The sequence below is a fragment of the Zalophus californianus genome, chromosome 9 (genome assembly GCF_009762305.2).
Source record: "Zalophus californianus isolate mZalCal1 chromosome 9, mZalCal1.pri.v2, whole genome shotgun sequence".
Taxonomy (NCBI): domain Eukaryota; kingdom Metazoa; phylum Chordata; class Mammalia; order Carnivora; family Otariidae; genus Zalophus; species Zalophus californianus.
In genome coordinates this window covers 77,763,657-77,781,303 of record NC_045603.1, presented here as the reverse complement: position 1 = coordinate 77,781,303, position 17,647 = coordinate 77,763,657, and the positions used below count along the sequence as shown (strand labels likewise).

The 17,647-nt window shown below is 39.7% G+C and overlaps 1 protein-coding gene across 5 annotated transcripts in view; it reads left to right on the top strand.

The window, feature by feature from the left end:
• The window catches only part of FAR2 (fatty acyl-CoA reductase 2), a 144,484-nt gene that overhangs the window by 84,249 nt on the left and 42,588 nt on the right, over positions 1-17,647 (top strand). For all 5 annotated transcript variants that reach the window (XM_027595190.2, XM_027595192.2, XM_027595194.2 and 2 more), the window contains exon 2: positions 8,504-8,732. In XM_027595190.2, the coding sequence (XP_027450991.1) occupies positions 8,544-8,732 (189 nt within the window). In that variant the 5' untranslated portion in view covers positions 8,504-8,543. The remainder of the gene's footprint in view (positions 1-8,503; positions 8,733-17,647) is intronic.

Here is a 17,647-nt window from a genome sequence, read left to right as displayed (position 1 = left end):
ACTAAGACTGACCTCCCCCAAGAAAAAGTTCTGCCTTTGATCTTAAACTGCAACTCTTCCTTGAGTCTCCAGCCTGCAGATTTTGGATTTACCAAACCTCTATAATCTCATAAGCCAATTTCTTAAATCTGCCCCCCCATTTCTTTCCCCATCTTCCTTTCTCTCCCGCTCCTTCTCTCCCTGTCTCTCTCCTCCTTCCCCTCTTTCTTTCCCTCTTTCCCCCTCTTTTTCTCTCCTCCCTCTCTGTCTCTGTCTCTCTCTCCCCCTGTCTATCGATAGATGGATAGATAGATAGATAGATATTCTATTTCCTGTCATCTTTAAAAAAATCATCTTTAGTTCTAGGCAAAGCATGAAAAAGTAGGTTAGCTTCCTATCCATTCAGTTGGGTTCTTTGGTCACTGTGTTACTAGATCAACCATTCTTTTATTTATAACCTGACCCAATTTATAATTCATCAAGACAAAATAGGAAGCATCAAGATTTTCATTTGATTGTGACTGTCTTGATACCATTTTAGAATCTTCACATGCTGCCTGTTGTGTGACTTAACCTGTAATCAATAATAATGATACCATGTATTTTCATAATGCCTTACTATTTAGCGAGAATGTTTACAAATTAATTAGTCACGTCTAACACAGAGTGTCGCATAATAGTAGGCAGGCTGCACACCTATTTAATCAGTTATGATGAAATGATGAGTTTAGGTCGTATCTTTTCCTTTTTCATTTTTTTTAAGATTTGTTTATGTATATGAGAGTGAGAGTGTGTGCAAGCAGGGGCAGGGGCAGAGGGAGAGAGAATCTCAAGTAGACTCCCCGCTGAGCACAGAGCCGACACGGGGCTGGATCTCACCACCCTAAGATCATGACCTGAGCCGAAAGCAAGAGTTGGACACTTAAGCGACTGAGCCACCCAGGCTCCCCTCCTTTTTAATTTTTGTTAAATTTGGAGGGTTTTTTGAAAATTTACTAATGAGCTAAGCAGAAGGAAACTAGGAGGAGTGTTACTAGGAGTGTTAAGGTGATTAGTAAGTTTTGTGTTCCTAAAGCCAGCCTGGCTGTCCTTCCCCCTGCCCAGAACTCTTTCCAAATTGGTTCTTGTTGACTGTGGCCATCACTAATCCGATTAGTGCAGCCTGTGCCCCCAACAGTTGCCTACAATACCCCTGAGGGTCAATATTCCCCCATCAAGAACTTAAAAGTTCTCACAGAAAGACTTTATGTAACAGACCCACACGGAAAGGTATCTAAGTTTATTGCTGAATTGTATAATTGGGAAACTAAAGCTAAATAAAAAAGAAAGAACTCTCTGATGAAAACTTTTTTTTCACTAAGTGCTTGACAAACAGATATGTGACTTATATACAGATTTTTTTTAAAACTTGGATTAATGAGGTCTCTGTAGTTTATTGTCAAAGGCCTGTCCATATTTTCACAAACATATGAATAGCAAGAATCAATGTCCTATGTCCATCTGCAAAGATGGGAAAATGACACAGGTTTACTCCCGAATTAAGGTTGCGAGGAATTATTGTCAAGTTATTTTACTCAAACAGAAATGTTCATGTCTCTGGTCATGTTGTTTGTGTGTACTTTAGTCTACTCAAGCTGCTATAATAAAATACTACAGATCAGGTGGCTTTAAAGGACATTTATTTCTTATAGTTTTGGAGGCTCCAAGTCCATGGTTAAGGTGCCAGCAAATTCAGTTTCTGGTGGGAGCTCTCTTCTTGGCATAGTAGATAACTGCCTTCTCTCTATGTACTCACATGGCCTTTCCTTGGTGCCTGTTTGAAGAGAGACTGTTCTCTGGTGTCTCCTTATTAGGACACCAGTCCTGCCAGATTAGGGCCCTACCCTGATGACCTCATGTAACCCCAAGGCCTTATATCCAAATACCATCACCTGAGGGGGTAGGGCTTCAACATATGCATCTGGAGGGGACATAATTCAGTCCATATCAGTGTGTAATGTCAGTTGAGCAGCTCTTTTTAAAATAATTTAAATACATTTTAAACTAAGGAGGTTTGTTTTGCAAATGTCTTTGTAGTTTCGGTGCCCACAGCAAAAGAAGAGACTATAAAAATACCGGCTGCCATTACTTTCTAAGAACTTCTTTTTTAAAGTATGTATTATTAAATTACCTTTTAAATCATGGAAAGAAATTATAGATATGAAATGAGTCTCTTTCCCTTGAATCCTATCACACAGTTATACAGCTACTGTCATTTATTTCATACCCCTCCCCCAGTCTTTCCCGTAGGGATTTGTAATGGACATTATGTTTTCACAAGTTTGTGGTTTCCTTTTATTCATTGAATAATATTTTGTAAATGCATTTACGCAATTAATTCAGCACACTTATTGAAAGAATTTCAACTGTTCAATTTTGATGAAGCAGAACAACTTTCATTTGCTGAATTTTCCAAAATAGCATCAATTTTCTTCAGTAGATCAGCCCATATTACTGTGTCCATTGCCAACCAACCTTCCATTTGCCAACATGACTTATCTCTTAACACACAGCATCTTTGAATCTTCGAAAAAAGGGCACAGAATTACATATAGATGGTATTGGCTCAATTATCTATAGAATTATTAATATACAGCAACCAATACTAATGGTTTTCCTCAGCTGGTCTCATGCTGGTCCGATTGCCATTCTTTCCTAAATTTGCCAGTAATCGGTTTCAATGGATGAAAGTGAGAGGCTCAATCTGTGTGGAAGGTGGGGTTCATAGTCTGACTTAAAGCACAGAGACCAAAAGAAATTTCGTTAAATAAAAAGTGAGACATCTTTCTCTGAAGAAGTCTTCCTTCATCTCCACATTGAATACAGTCAGGATTTGCCATGCATGTCATCTGCTTGGGAAGTGTACGTAGCTATGCAGGATTTAGTTATAGGAAAAACGGGGTGCAGTGGGTCATATTTGTACTTCATCTCACAAGCAGAAATTTAAGCCTTGAATCTTGACTTTTTAATGTAGTGCTCTAAATATTATAAAATGAGCATTGGAGAAGGTCCAAGAACAGTGATTCTCTGAGGAAGAGGCCATTTTTCCCGAGAGCACATTTAGCAAAGTCTAGACACATTTTGGATTGTCACGCCTGGCTGGGGAAGAGGGACGTTATTACCGTCTAGTGAATTAGAGACCAGGGGTGCAGCTAAACACTGTACATTGTCCCGGACAGCACCTGGTACCTTGGTTAAGTAGATTCCTGAGGGGCAAAGCACCTTGTTTCTTTTTTAGAAATGTTTTTCTCTAAAGGACCATCAAGAAATATCCATAAACTTGTCTCCCTTAAGTAGTTGAATCTTAATTTTTTATTCTCCAGAAGAACCACTCAAAGAATAATTTCCATATGCTGAAACCTGCAAAAAATGTATAACTTGGCACAACAAACATGATTCAGTATTTTTAACATCTGTTCTCTAGAAACAAGAACAGCCTCATTTGACTACCAAAAGAAGAGTAAAAACTAGCTATTTCTACTCATGACCGTGAGAAACGATCTTGAGAAAAAGAAGCTCCAGAGAAGAAAGGAAGAACCTAAGCTGCCTACAGCCTATTCACTACTATTCCCAGTGATTAGACAGTATCTGGCACATAGTAGACATTCAATAAAAATGCACTGGCTGACTTTCAGAGGCCCCCTCCTTTTTCATGCAAGCATAATATATCCTACATTATACAGGATGATTCTGGTATTTGTCAAAGAGGCTTAGGCTTCTCACAAGGCATATCATAAGCATGAGGAACAGCAAATTGTCCTTTGCTCTCTGCACTGGCAATCAGAAGATGACCAGTCAGCTGGTCCTAAACATATTCCTCCTTCTAGAGTTGTGTTATCATCTATTACTGAATGTAAGTTTATTTTAATTTTTAAAATAATTAACTTAATTATTTTAATGAATTATATTCAGGGTTAATAATTCCTGGACTTTGCAAGTTTAATATATGGAACAGAATTCAGGGAGCCAAATTTTTTTTTAAGATTTTATTTTTTTATGTGATAGAGCAGCAGAGGGAGAGGGAGAAGCAGACCCCCACTGAGCAAGGAGCCCAATGCGGGGCTCGATCCCAGGACCCCGGGACCATGACCTGAGCCAAAGGCAGACACTCAACTGACTGAGCCACCCAGGCGCCCCGGGAGCCAAGTTTTATATAGGAGTTTCTGGGCCAGGAACTAAGCCATATATTTAGAGTGGAGGCAACAAGTAGAAGAAACATCTCTGATACAACTTTGATCTGAGGATGAGGAATTCTCTGACAGTTTTCAGAACCACTTGCCTTGTTTAGAGTCTTGGCCACACTCCTCTGCTGCCTGTTCCCAACAATCAGGTAATGAGTGCCACAAAATACTGGTTTATTTTGTTTCGTGTCAGAGAACTCAGTGTACTCTGCCGTGGTTTTGGTTGTGCTTGAGAAGTATTTGGACTCCAGACAGAGCAGGCAAATTCAATTCTTTGCGGACACATCAAGTCTTCCTTTGTCCCATGAGAAATGGGCTCATTAGAAATACATTAGCTGTGGGGTGCCTGGGTGGCTCAGTCATTAAGCGTCTGCTTTCGGCTCAGGTCATGATCCCAGGGTCCTGGGATTGAGCCCTGCCTCGGGCTCCTCGCTCCGCGGGAAGCCTGCTTCTCCCTCTCCCCCTCCCCCTGCTTGTGTTCCCTCTCTCTGTGTGTCTCTCTCTGTCAAATAAATAAAATCTTTAAAAAAAAAAAAAAAGAAATACATTACCTGCTTCTTAAAATTTTTTATCAGAGGTTACAAAACTCTGGGATCAAAATATCTTAACAGTATGTTCACATTTCTATAAAATATGACTCCACTAAAGCCTGTAAGAGTGCAAAACCAGCATCTGACATCTTCAGAACAAGTGAGGTTGGGAAATAACCCTATCCAAACTCAGTTTCTCTTCTGTATTTTCCTGCCACCCATGCTTATTTATACCTAATATACTAAAGGAGTATGGTGCTAAAACAGGAACTGGCAAGGTTTATCATCAAGGAGAGTTGCATTTCGGGCAAGCAGTTTACCTGGCTTGATGACTGATTGAATTATAAGTCACCTTATATTTCCAAAAGAGGCTGTATAAAATGCACAAGACTGAGCACTTAAAATAAATGTCAAAAGGGAAAACCATGAACTATTAAGAGGAAAAATGTATAACCAGTGACTATATTAATAGCTAATACTTATTGAGTATATATTATAGGTAACTAATATTTCTAAGAGTTTTCTTTTTTTATCGATATGTAATTAACATAGAGTGTTATATTAGTTTCAGATGCAGTTCTTACATTGCTCACTGCTCAACATCTATTTCACCCATCCCCCCACCCACCTGCCCTCTGGTAACCATCAGTTCTCTGTATTTGAGAGTCTGGCTTTTTGTCTCTTTTCTCTTTGTTTGCTTTGTTTCTTAAATTCCATGTATGAGTGAAATCATGTGGTATTTGTCTTTCTCTGTCTGAATTATTTCACTTAGCATAATACCTTTTGGTCCATCCATATTGTTGCAAATGGCAAGATTTCATTCTTTTTTATAGCTGAGTAATATTCCATATGCCACATCTTCTTTATCCATCCACCTATTGATAGACACTTAGGTTACTTCCATATCTTGGCTATTATAAATAACGTTTCAATAAACATAGGGGTGCATATATCTTTTCAAAGTAGTGTTTTTGTCTTCTTTGGGTAAATAGTAGTGGAATTACTGGCTCATATGGTAATTCTATTTTTAATTTTTTGAGAAATCTTTATACTGTTTTCCACAGGAGCAGCACCAAATTGCATTCCCACCAACGGTGTACAAGAGTTCCATTTTCTCCACATCCTCACCAACATTTGTTATTTCTTGTCTTTTTGATTCTACCATCTGACAAGTGTTAAGGTGATAACTCGTTGTTGTTTTGATTTGCATTTCCCTGATGATGAGTGATGTTGCTCATCTTTTCATCTGTCTGTTAGACATTTGTATGTCTTCTTTGGGAAAATGTCTACTCAGGTCCTTGGCCCATTTTTATTCATATTATTTGGGTTTTTTTGGCGTTCACGTGTATGAGTCTCTTTGTATTTTGGATATTAATCTCTTATTGGATAGATCATTTGCAAATATCTTCTCCCATTCAGTAGGCTGCCTTGTTTTCTTTTGATGGTTTCCTTTGCTGTGCAAAAGATTTTTATTTTGGTGTGATCCCAGTAGTTTATTTTTTGCTTTTGTCTCCCTTGCCTGAGGAGATACATCTAGAAAAATGTTTTGGTGGCTGATGGCAAAGAAATTATCACCTGTGTTTTCTTCTAGGCGTTAATGGTTTCAGGTCTCACATTTAGGTCTTTAATCCATTTTGAGTTTATTTTTGTGTGTGGTGTAAGAAAGTGGTCCAGTTTTCTTCTTCTGCATGTAGCTGTCCAGTTTTCCCAGCACCACTTAATCAATAGACTACCTTTTCCTCATTACATATTCTTGCCTCCTTTATTGTAGATTAACTGGCCATATAAGCATGGTTTATTTCTGGGCTCTCTGTTCTACTCTCTTGACCTATGCGTCTATTTTTTGTGCCAGTAGAATATTGTTTTGATTACTACGAGTTTTAGTAATATGTTGACTCATATTATTCTTACCACAGCATTATTACATGGATACTTTTGTTATCCCCATTTACTAATGAGCAAGCTACAGTGCAGAGAGAGTAATAATATGCCTGAGGTCACAGTGCTAGTAAGTGGCAGAACTGGAATTTGATTTCAGATAGTCTTGCTCAGAACCTGTGAGCTCAACTAGGATGTCATACTGCCTTCCACACTTTTCTGAGCTTCCAGGCAGGCAAGGCAAGACTCATTAGTACTTTTCTCAAGTGATAAAATCTTGAGAAAATGATTGGATAGATTTCAATATGAGTGACATTTTGCAACATGGTAAAAAAAAAAACAACTATGATTAATTGCTGTTTTGTACAAGATCCAAATGTGTTCTTCAAAATAATATTTTTCACATCAACCCTCAATAAAAGGGGCTTATTTTTTTAAAAGATTTATTTATTTTAGAGAGAATCTTCAAGCAGACTCTCTGCTGAGCGCCGAGCCTGACATGGGGCTCCATTTCACAACCTTGAGATCATGACCCGAGCTGAAACCAAGAGCCAGATGCAAACCGACTAAGCCACCCAGGTGCCCCAATAAAAGGGATTAAATAGTAACTCAGTGGATATAACTAACATGATTTGAAATCCAGATTTCCTAAGGTGAATAGGGTCAATGATTGGATGTGATTTCTGTCATTGATCCTTATTTTATTTGCATCTGTTAACAGTCTATCATTATCATGTTTACATATTTACCAATCTTTGTATTGCTGGACTCTTCTGCCGGAGGGAGCGTGAGGATCTGTTTGCCTCATTCATCTGCTTATCTTCAGAACTTAGGGCAGAGTCTGGCAGGGCAGGTATTCAAAATTATTTGTTGAGTAAACTCATGAGTGAATGAATCCTCCAAAGGCAAAGAGTTCTGCCCAAGAACAGCCTCAAGATCCTTACAGTATAAATTATGACTATCATTACAATCTGTAAATTATGACTATGAGGAGTTAGGGAGTTCCTTACGGACTTACTGGCAGGGTAACTTTGACTGGAGGTGACAAGGCAGGGTGCTGACTTTTCTACTTGTTCTTTTCCTCTTCTTCATGAGCTCTGATGTCAGGGCCAGTCCCTGGAGTTGTGTTCTGCATGATCCACCCACTGCCATCCAGCAGACCTCGGGGAGGGGGGGGGACCTGATGGGACAGACAGGAAGTCCGCCCCCAGGCCGCAGCACGTGTCATTCATTCAAAGCTCTCCACTGCTGCTTTCCATACTGAAACACTGCAAAGGGCAGAGAAGGTTGAACAAGCGAGGCCAGGAGTGGAGGCTTTGTTAAGCTCTGAAATAGCACCAGGTGATTGTAGGGGCTCCGTCCATTTAAGGCCATTGCCAGGAGCAGAGAGAAAGAGCAGATCCAGCAGTGGCAAGCCAGATGTGGCCCTTAGGTCCTGGGCCTCCCAGAAAAGGCACTATTTGCTATTTGACATGCCACGTGAAGTGTCTGCCTCTAAGCCCAGGTTCAAAACAGTCCATGGAAAGCATGAAATTTCTAGATCCTACTATATACCCCGCCTCTGTAATCCCTTTGCTTTAGCACTTACATATTATATTCAGATGTCTGTCTATTTAGATGTCTGTCTCCTCCGTTAGACTATGAGCAATCGCTTGAGAGCAAACCGTGTCTTACTCATTTTTTTTTTCTGCTCACAATTCCTGGCATAAGGTCTGGCAGGCAAAGTAGGCTCAATAAATATTGATTGAAATGAATCATGTTGTCAATAAAGTATGATGCTCTTACTCTGACCTTTTTCTGCATTCAAAACTCCTGGAAGGACCAGCAACATTTTAAATTGACTGCATTTCAGAACTTCTGAGAATGTCATGTTTTCTTATTTCTCTTCTTTTTCAGGAACCTCTTTCCGGAGTTCTAAAAGACAAAGAGAAGAATCATGTCCATGATTGCAGCCTTCTATAGTGGCAAGTCCATTCTCATTACTGGGGCCACAGGCTTCATGGGCAAAGTGTTGATGGAGAAGCTGTTTCGCACCAGCCCTGACCTGAAAGTCATTTACATTCTTGTGAGGCCAAAGGCTGGCCAGACGACACAGCAGAGGGTTTTCCAGATCCTAAATAGTAAGGTATGCCATAGGGGAAGAGCCTTGGGGCAAGATGACTCACTACAATGTTCCCTGACTGCCCCAGACCTGCAAGTGGGGGCCAGGATGCCTGGGCAGGTAGAGGAGAGGAGACAGAACAAGATGGCAACTAACAGCTCATAGAAATCTGTGATGTTTTCCTGTAAGAGAAGAAAGGGTGCCTAGGCCCTGTCCAGGGCAGGTGAGCAGATATTCTATGTTCTGGAAATTACTGAGTAAGAATCAAAATGCTAACACTCCCCAGAGTGGACTCTCCAGGCTCGAAATCTGTTACCGTTCAACGGAACCCTTTCTGACCTTTCTTCTTCTTCTTTTTTTTTTTTAGGATTGATTGATTGATTGATTGATTTGAGAGAGAGAGAGAGCACAAGCAGGGGGGCAGAGGGAGAGGGAGAAGCAGACTCCCCGCTGAGCAAGGAGCCCGATGTGGGGCTTGATCCCAGGACCCTGGGATCATGACCTGAGCTGAAGGCAGACACCTAACCAACTGAGCCACCCAGGTGCCCCTGACCTTTCTTCTAAATTCTAGGTAGTTCCTGCCCCACCCCCCATTTTTGGATATTCTATTCTATTCTGTTCTGAACAGATACGATTAGTAAGTAGCCATTTGATAATACTTCCAGTTGCCCAAACTCTGCAAGGTTTAGGTGTTCTACACTTGATCTGGGTAGTGTGGTATTTCTATTATCCCATAGGTTCCTCTAAGGGGAAGACATGCAAAATGAAATATGATATGCATAAACGAGCAAATGGGTATCAAACCCTCTCCTTCAAAAAAAGGATTATGCATATCCTCCCATGTTTTACAAATTTGAAGGTAGTATTGGCTTTGGTCTCAAGCATACCTGAGCTCAAATTCTGGCTTTTCAATTTGTTGTCACTTTACCTTGTAAGCTCCAGTTTGCAGCGTTCGAAATAGGAACAACTACAGAGACTTCCCAGGATTGCCACAGGAGCTAAATGAAAAAAGGCACATGTCTGGTTTATAATCCTCTTTGGAATATACAGGGTCATTTAGGGTTAGCAAAAGGAAAATTTAAATAAGAGATTTTTTTTTTTTTTTTTACAAAGTCTCCTTTCCCATGTGCAGGAAGGCTCACATCTAATGGAGGTGGTATCTGCTAGCCCAGCACACTGTAGATGCCCAGTAACCCCACTGACCACATCTATCTGCAGGCACCAGGAGGAGATTTGGGTACAAATGATCAGCAAGAGAATCAGGAAAGCTTCTGTATCTCATGGCCTGACTCAGCAGTGGGAAAATAATAGTAGTTGACTGTTACTGGGTACCTAGGACATGCAAGACACTATTCAAAGGCTTTTTCGTGCCTTACCTCTTTGATTTTTGTGAAGAATGATTCATATCCTCAGTTTTCATTTTGTAGATGGGAAAACTGAGACCTGAAGTGTTAACTTACCAGAGGTCACCCAGCTAGTAAAGGAGAGAGTCAGACTTTAGGTTGGCTCCGGAACCAATATGCTTTCTTCTACCCAGCACCGCCTGCATGGTAACTAGTCGTTCTCAGTAAGACCAAAAGGCTAAGTGGCATAAAGCTGAAATCTAGAATAAACTCTCAGATCCTGCTTCGGACAGCTTCACTCCGTTACATATCCCTAACAGACTTTGTTTTTATCACAGAGCAGACATGCCCTTTTAGCTTTGTAGCCAGCTTATAGATTTCTAGGTAAATATTGTGTCAGGGAGTCTTGTGGTCAGTGCAACCTTTACCTACCATTCTTTTTGATGACACAGCAACATCGCTTTTGTTCTAGAAATCTTAACTGTACTATATATAACTTCTCTGTAAGGCTGGCTTGTGAAATCTCTACACCTGTCTCCACTCTTGGGCTATTTATTGTTGGCTGTTGACCTTTGTAAATAGCGGTTCTCAAACTGTGGTCTTCAGACCAGCAGAATCGGTATCCTCCGGGAACTGTCTGTTTTTATCAGATGCTGCTTACAGAGCGGGGGGCTTCAAAGCAGACTGACCTGGGTTTGAATCTCAGCCCTGCCAATTATTAGCTGTGGGACAGGGGGCAAGACACATACTTTATTGAGCCTTAGTTTCCTTATTTGTAAAACAGGATAATACTACCTTGCTTACCTAGGAGTGTCTGTCTGTCTGTCTGTCTATTCACCTTTCTCTCTCTCCACCCACTCAAGTCTTTCTGGATTCAGATCCAAGTCTGATATTATTAGGTATGGTAGGGCTTTAACCACTATCCCCTATGGCCTCACATTTTACTGTTAAGCTAATTAGAGCTTATTGTATAGATTTCTTTTCTCCATAAATTTTCCTTAAAAGAATTATGGGAGGAAAGAAATCTATTGTGCATTATATGGCTGAAGAACTTAATATCTGTGGTTAAACGCCATGTCTGCATGACCCTTTTATGGGTTCTTTTCTTTTTTTTTCTTTTTTCTTTTTTTAGTACTTTTATTCCTTGAGTGCCTTGGACATCTAAAGAATTTTGAGAAGCTTGCACACTGTGTTGATTATTTGTTAAGGCAACATCTACCTCCATACTATCTTGTCATTCATAACAGAAAAATTTATTGCTAAAAAGAGCAGATTCTATCACCTGTTGAAAACAAGCCTTTGGTTAAGCAAATACCCACTTTCTTGGCACTATATGGAATTTAAAAAATGATGTGCTTTATTTCGGGGCATTCCAAAACTGAAAAGCTTCCACTACACAAATCGTGGATTTTAGCCTCAGACTATGAGGACACTATTGCTGATTGCTGCCAATAAAGCTGTGTGGAAATAAGGGATAGCCCCCAGTCATTAGTTTCGATCTGTGTGACACAAGGTATTATTGCTCATAATCATTGTGAAACTAAAAATTCAAATAATGACAAACCTTAAGATTATGTTTTTAAACTATGTGAACGGATGACTTTTGAATGGTAAACAAAACAAACAGAAAACTTTCCAGATTATGTTACTTTTTTTTTTACTTAGAGCATGTCATCAGATATAAGTTCAGTTAATTTTGAGTTTTGAAACTGATTATCAAATTAAATAATTTGACTCTATTTTTATTAGAAATATGATACCAAGTATTCATTATTATTTTTTTAATCTTCTAGTTTCTTTCCTAAAATATGAGAAACTTCTAAGGAAAATAAGATTTCATGTGCTAAAATGTGAATAGGCTCATCACAGATCCAGGCTATTCAACTTGTGTGTCCCGGGGTCCCCACGCTGGCTGCTTAGTCTCTTACTTATGAAAAATGTGTTCATTATGAATCAACCATCTTTTCACTGTAGCAAAAACCAATTTGAGAGAGAGATTGATATTTCATCTACTTTGCTCTCTTGCGTATAGCTTTGCTTAACAAGACATGACTCTTCCTCACAATAACAGATCACAAGTTGCCAGTAAATCATTCAGTTGTCAAGTTCAAAGAAATGTTGAAAGGTTCTTTAGTGCCTTAAAGCTGTGTTTCTTTTTCCAACAACCATGTCCCATTTATACCCCATTTAGGATCTTAAATTGGTTGTAATCTACTCTTAATAACTGTTTAAGAGAACATCAAGGAGACCATATCCATATTTGAAAAATAAAACCCCAGGTAGTTGAAATTGTATGAAGAGTGAGGTCGTTAATTAAGAGTAATTGAGAGGTCAGTATCTATAAAAAATGTTTTATTGAGAGAATCCTAAAAAACGTTGGGCTTCTTCTATTGAACTGTAGTAATCAAATAAGGGGAGGGTTGCAATGAGATTATGCTGGGTTTAGAATTAATCATCTAAGAAGACCAGACAAAATTCAAGATTTCCAGGTGGGAATATCTTGTATGATGTCACCAGGAAATGGATTTATAAACAAAGAGCTTGGCAGGTTGTGCTGGATACTTCAAGCCAACTTCTCTGGAAAAATGTGAATTACTCAATAAGCTCTCATTTGTCTATGAGATAAATCAACTTTGAAATACCGTGGAGAGCAGTAGTTAATGAATTGTGCAGGGTCACACACTGGGCTCTCGGTTCACAGAACTAATCAGGTTTAAGACAACAGAAGATAGTAACATTTTATGAAATACTTTGTTGACTCCTTTCACAAAACTGTCCCTGTTTAGTAGTTTCTAGAAGTTATTAGATAAATTAATCCCTGAGAGGAGAAATAAGGCACTTAGACGAATCAACTTTTGAACCAAGTAACACCTGCAAAGGAAAGGTCAGCAATCTGATGTTGTCAAGTACTAAGAAGCATCCACCAGAAATGTTCATTTTACGTACAAGTTCCTGGTTAATTTTCAAAGTCTTTTTCATAAGAAAAGAAGGTTTCCATGTTTGGTTCAAGGCTACCCAGTAAAAGAGCTGCTTGTTGCCAATCAACTTCCAAAAATGAACTGATTGACATTAATGATTCTGTTAAATCTTTACATAAGGCAAAGGCAATTGGAAACAGAAGTTTGTATTTTAAATTCCCAAAGCCAGTTTTGTACCATTACTATTTTTTATTTTTCCTAAGAAACTATGCCACAAAAAGCAAGAGGCTTCTATGAACTTGGAACAACTAGAACGATATCATCTTGCCAGGAATTTACATTTCCCCATGATTAACAAACACACACTTTTAATAAGAGTGTAACTGGCCTTCAGTTTGACAGTTATTCAACTCAGATTAGTTGAAGCATGTTAAGCCTGCCCGCTGTTGGCCATTTTCTTTCTCTTAAGAAAAAAAAAAGAAAGAAATTGATTTAGTCCTGGAGATATAATAACAATCCCAGAAACAGGAGCAATTTATTTTCTCAATCTCTTATTCTCTTTTACAATACAATTTACTAGGTAATCCAATCACTGGCATGATTTCACATATCCAACTTCTTTCCTTCCTTTTCAATTTCTTCTAGTCACATCAGGTCTTTTTCTTAAAAGCTTCAAATTGTTTATACTCATTTTACTCAAAAAGTCACCAAGCCACAGGATTCAGCTTGACTCTGAAATACATTCAATTTGCAGAGGTGGCTGCATCACACGGTATAATCAGAAATCTTGCGATGATGTCACAAATGCGCGTGCACGCACACACACATGCACACACGCGTGTGCACACACACAGCTGTCTGATGAGCCCCTTTTAAAAACTGAGCACTGCTGTATATGCGGAGAAGGAGTTTTCCTGTGCTCCAGAACCTACAAAGTAGCAGGCACTCTGCTAGACATCTGACTTTCATTAGCCCATTTTACCCTCACAAACCTCTGTGGTATGCGTTCTTGCTACCTCACAGAGGAGAAACTCATCCAGGAAAGTTGTCGCCTATCCAAGGAAATACCAAGGAAGTGACAAAGAATTTACAGGTGGTTCTCTTACCTTTAAAGCTCACGCCGTCCCCACCACCTTGCATGGCCTCCTCTGAGAAACTGCATCCTGTAAGCTCTGATTGTCTTGCCCTGCTCGCCAAGTGGTACATTTGCCAGTGACGACCACTTCCTTAGGAAGGGAAGGCAGTGTCCACTTCTGGATTAGGATCATCGCTTTTCCCATCCTTTCCAGTGGATAATGCAGAGATGCCACCAATTCTGCTAGAGAGTTGGGAGCAATCTTCAGATTGGTTTCCATCTTCCTAGCCACCCAAGCTCCTTTTTTGCCCTGAGTGCTTAGTCTGAAAGAACTCTGTGAAAATGACCTTGGGGGCACAAAACATAACAAGACGGTAAACTGTTTATTACAGATTTTTATGCAAAATGAACTAAGACTTTTTAACGCAAAATTGTTTTTAAGAATAGCAGATTATATGCTGAATCATTAGTTCCCTGAGAACACAGAATGAGATAGTTTAGCGATTAGCATTTTAGATAAATATGCAAATGAAAACACTGAAGCCCCAAGAGGTGAGTAACTTGCCCCCATCACACATCTAATAAACAGCAGAGCTGGGATTCAAACCCAGGCCTTCCTGACTCCACAAAGCCTGAGATCTTTCTCCGTGACTCTCACCTACAGTGGATATCAGACTCACTGGAGAGCTTGTTCAAAGTACAGATGCCCAAGCTTCAACTTAAACTGAGGTAGAATCTCCAGGGTCAGGACATCTGAGGTTTTGTTTTTTGTTTTTTTTTAAACAACTTTCTAGTTAACCCTGCTATGTGCCAAAATTCAATAATCACACAGCTACCCCATACTGCTTTATGGTCCTATAGAAATGGTCCTCACTAAAGCAATAAAAACTTCTAGGTTAATCCTTTCTATCTTATGAGAGTTATTAGTGAACGAGCAAAATCATAACATTTTGTAAGTTTTTGTGAATCTTTATATTGGGTATGATAGTTTCTGCCTTAATTTACTTGCACTGATTGGTTATTTAATGGTTCTCAGATTATACACTTTCTTGATAAGTCCTTGCTCGAGAGCTAACTTGCAGAATCTGTTGATTTGCTTTTACTCAGCGCTCCAAAATTTCTCCGATAAATGTTATGGGTTTTTTGCTTTAGGACAGCTGGTACTCCACAGAGATTGCCCTTTAGTTTAAGAGACCTTACCTTTTGTTTCCCAGTTAAAAATATTAGGCAAATTTTGGTGGGCTACTTGAACTAGAGAACATAGTTATTTTTGAAGAGAGGGACTCAATATATTGAATAAAGATCAAAGACTCTAAAGATTATTAAAGATATGATGATTTGGGGGGTGCTTGGGTGTCTCAGTCAGTTAAGCGTCTGCCTTTGGCTCAGGTCATGATCCCAGGATCCTGGGCTCGCTCGCTCTCTCTCTCTCTCTCTCTCAAGTAAATAAATAAAATTAAAAAAAAAAAAAGATGACTTTCACTGGTCCCTGGAAAGTAGCAACTGAACACTCTGTGGGTACCTCCAAAGTGAGGTCATGTGGGTGGCTCACTTCGTTAAGTGTATTCCTTCAGCTCAGGTCATGATCCTGGGGGTCCTGTGCCAGGCTCCCTGCTCATCAGGGAGTCTGCTTCTCCCTCTCTCTCTGCCCCTCCCCCTGCTTGTGCTCACTCACGTGCACATGCACTCTCTCAAAGAAATAAAAATCTTTAAAAAAAAAAACACAAAGTGAGGTCATGTGGATAACAAGTTAATTGTAGAAATCCAAGTTCAGGACCTCTACATTGTTTCAAAAGCATAATATAAATGTCACACCCCCCAACCCCTTGCCCAATTCCTGCTTCTAATAAAAACGCAGTCATAGTGTCTGGGTCCAAAAGTCATACACAAGGAGTTTATCGAATCCAGAGGATTTCTTTCTGATCTTCTTTCTGCTGAATTTTCTCACTTATGATATGTAAAGTTTCTCTCCTGCGTCTGGGCTATCAGTAAGTATTGCCGTATATGGAATCATCTCTTGTGATTAAAACAAATTAAGAGAGAGAAATCCTTGCTGTATAATGTCAAATCAATAGAACACTCCTAGACTTTCCAAGAGAAACGCATAGCTTTGTTACAGTTTGAAATGTTTCTTTTTTTTAAAGATTTATTTATTTAGAGACTGAGGGGGAGGAGGGGCAGAGGGAGAGGGAGAGAGAGAATCTTAAGCAGGGCTTAAGTGGGGCTCGATCTCACCACCCTGAGATCATAATCTGAGCTGAAATCAAGAGTCGGTCGCTTAACTGACTGAGCCACCCAGGAGCCCCAAGTTTGGAAAGTTTAGAGAGCCTCTTCACTGTGATCTTTCAATGACCACAGAAAAACATCCTGCCTCTGTCAAGAACAGGGTATCAGGAAAGGAAAACACAGCAGTCCCTCCTTGAGTCTTCATCAACGGCAGGTAGCTACTCCACTCTTTACCTTCTCAGTCCTATGCCATTACCTAAAGACCACATGAGAAGGAATATGATGAACTCTTAGAATCTAAAATAACTACATTAAGTTCTTTATTGGTGGACCTTCAGTGAAATTTTTGAAATTATATATTTTTTCTGCACCCATGTTTGTTTCATCTATTTTTTTCTTACCTTTAATGAATGGCTCACATCAGCCAAAGAATCTTTCAGAAGAGCTGGTGTCCACTGAGGACCCATTTGCAGCATTTCTTCTGTCCTTCAGTTATATCCTTATTAACAAAAGCAAAGGTTCTGCTCTGAGCCTTTCCGGCTCCCGTTTGCCATCAGTGCAGAGGACCCAAGGGAACACTTTATTGCTTCTACTTGTGGTAGTTATCTGCTGTCTTTCCTCCCACCAGCACAAAAGAGCTGGTAAACAAACGATTTCAGGAATCAAGCTCCCACTCCTGGTTCCATTACTGTTCTTACAGTAATTATTGTCAGTGTAACAAACAACATTTGAGGCTTTTCAATGAACTGGGTGCTGTCCAGCATAAAATGATAAGCAAGAACCAAGGAGCTTACCAACCAGAGGGGGAAACTTAAGCCCTGACTTTAAAAATGGATGTGAATTTTCCAAATTAATGTTCCAAATTAATGTTTCACAAGTATGGTACCCAGGCCAGCAGACTTATCTGTGGAGCTGGTTAAGGAATACAGCTGCCTGGGTTAACCTGCCAAACCTATTGAGTCAGGATCTCGGAGGGTAGAGTAAGGAAGTCATTTTTAATTGGTTCCTGGATTTTTCTTACGCCTACACAGTTTGAAAACCACTGATGTCCTGTAACTGCCCTGGACAGTTATAAAGGGAAATGAGTCAAACACCATTGTTCATGAACAATTAATCCATGTTAACACTCCAGCTGAAGAAGTTCTCATCTTGGGATCAGTTAAAATCCACCAGGGAACTTGATATGAAATACAGACTCCTGGGTGTGCCCCAGTCATTTCTTATTCAGTGGATGGGGCCGGGGGCTGGAAATACACACTTTTAATGTGCATCCTAGTGAATCCAATACAGTTCGCTTGGTGGATAACACGTGGAAAACCACTGACCTGTTGGATGGTGGTTAGCTGTAATCTCAGCAGTTTATTGAGGATGTGGAAA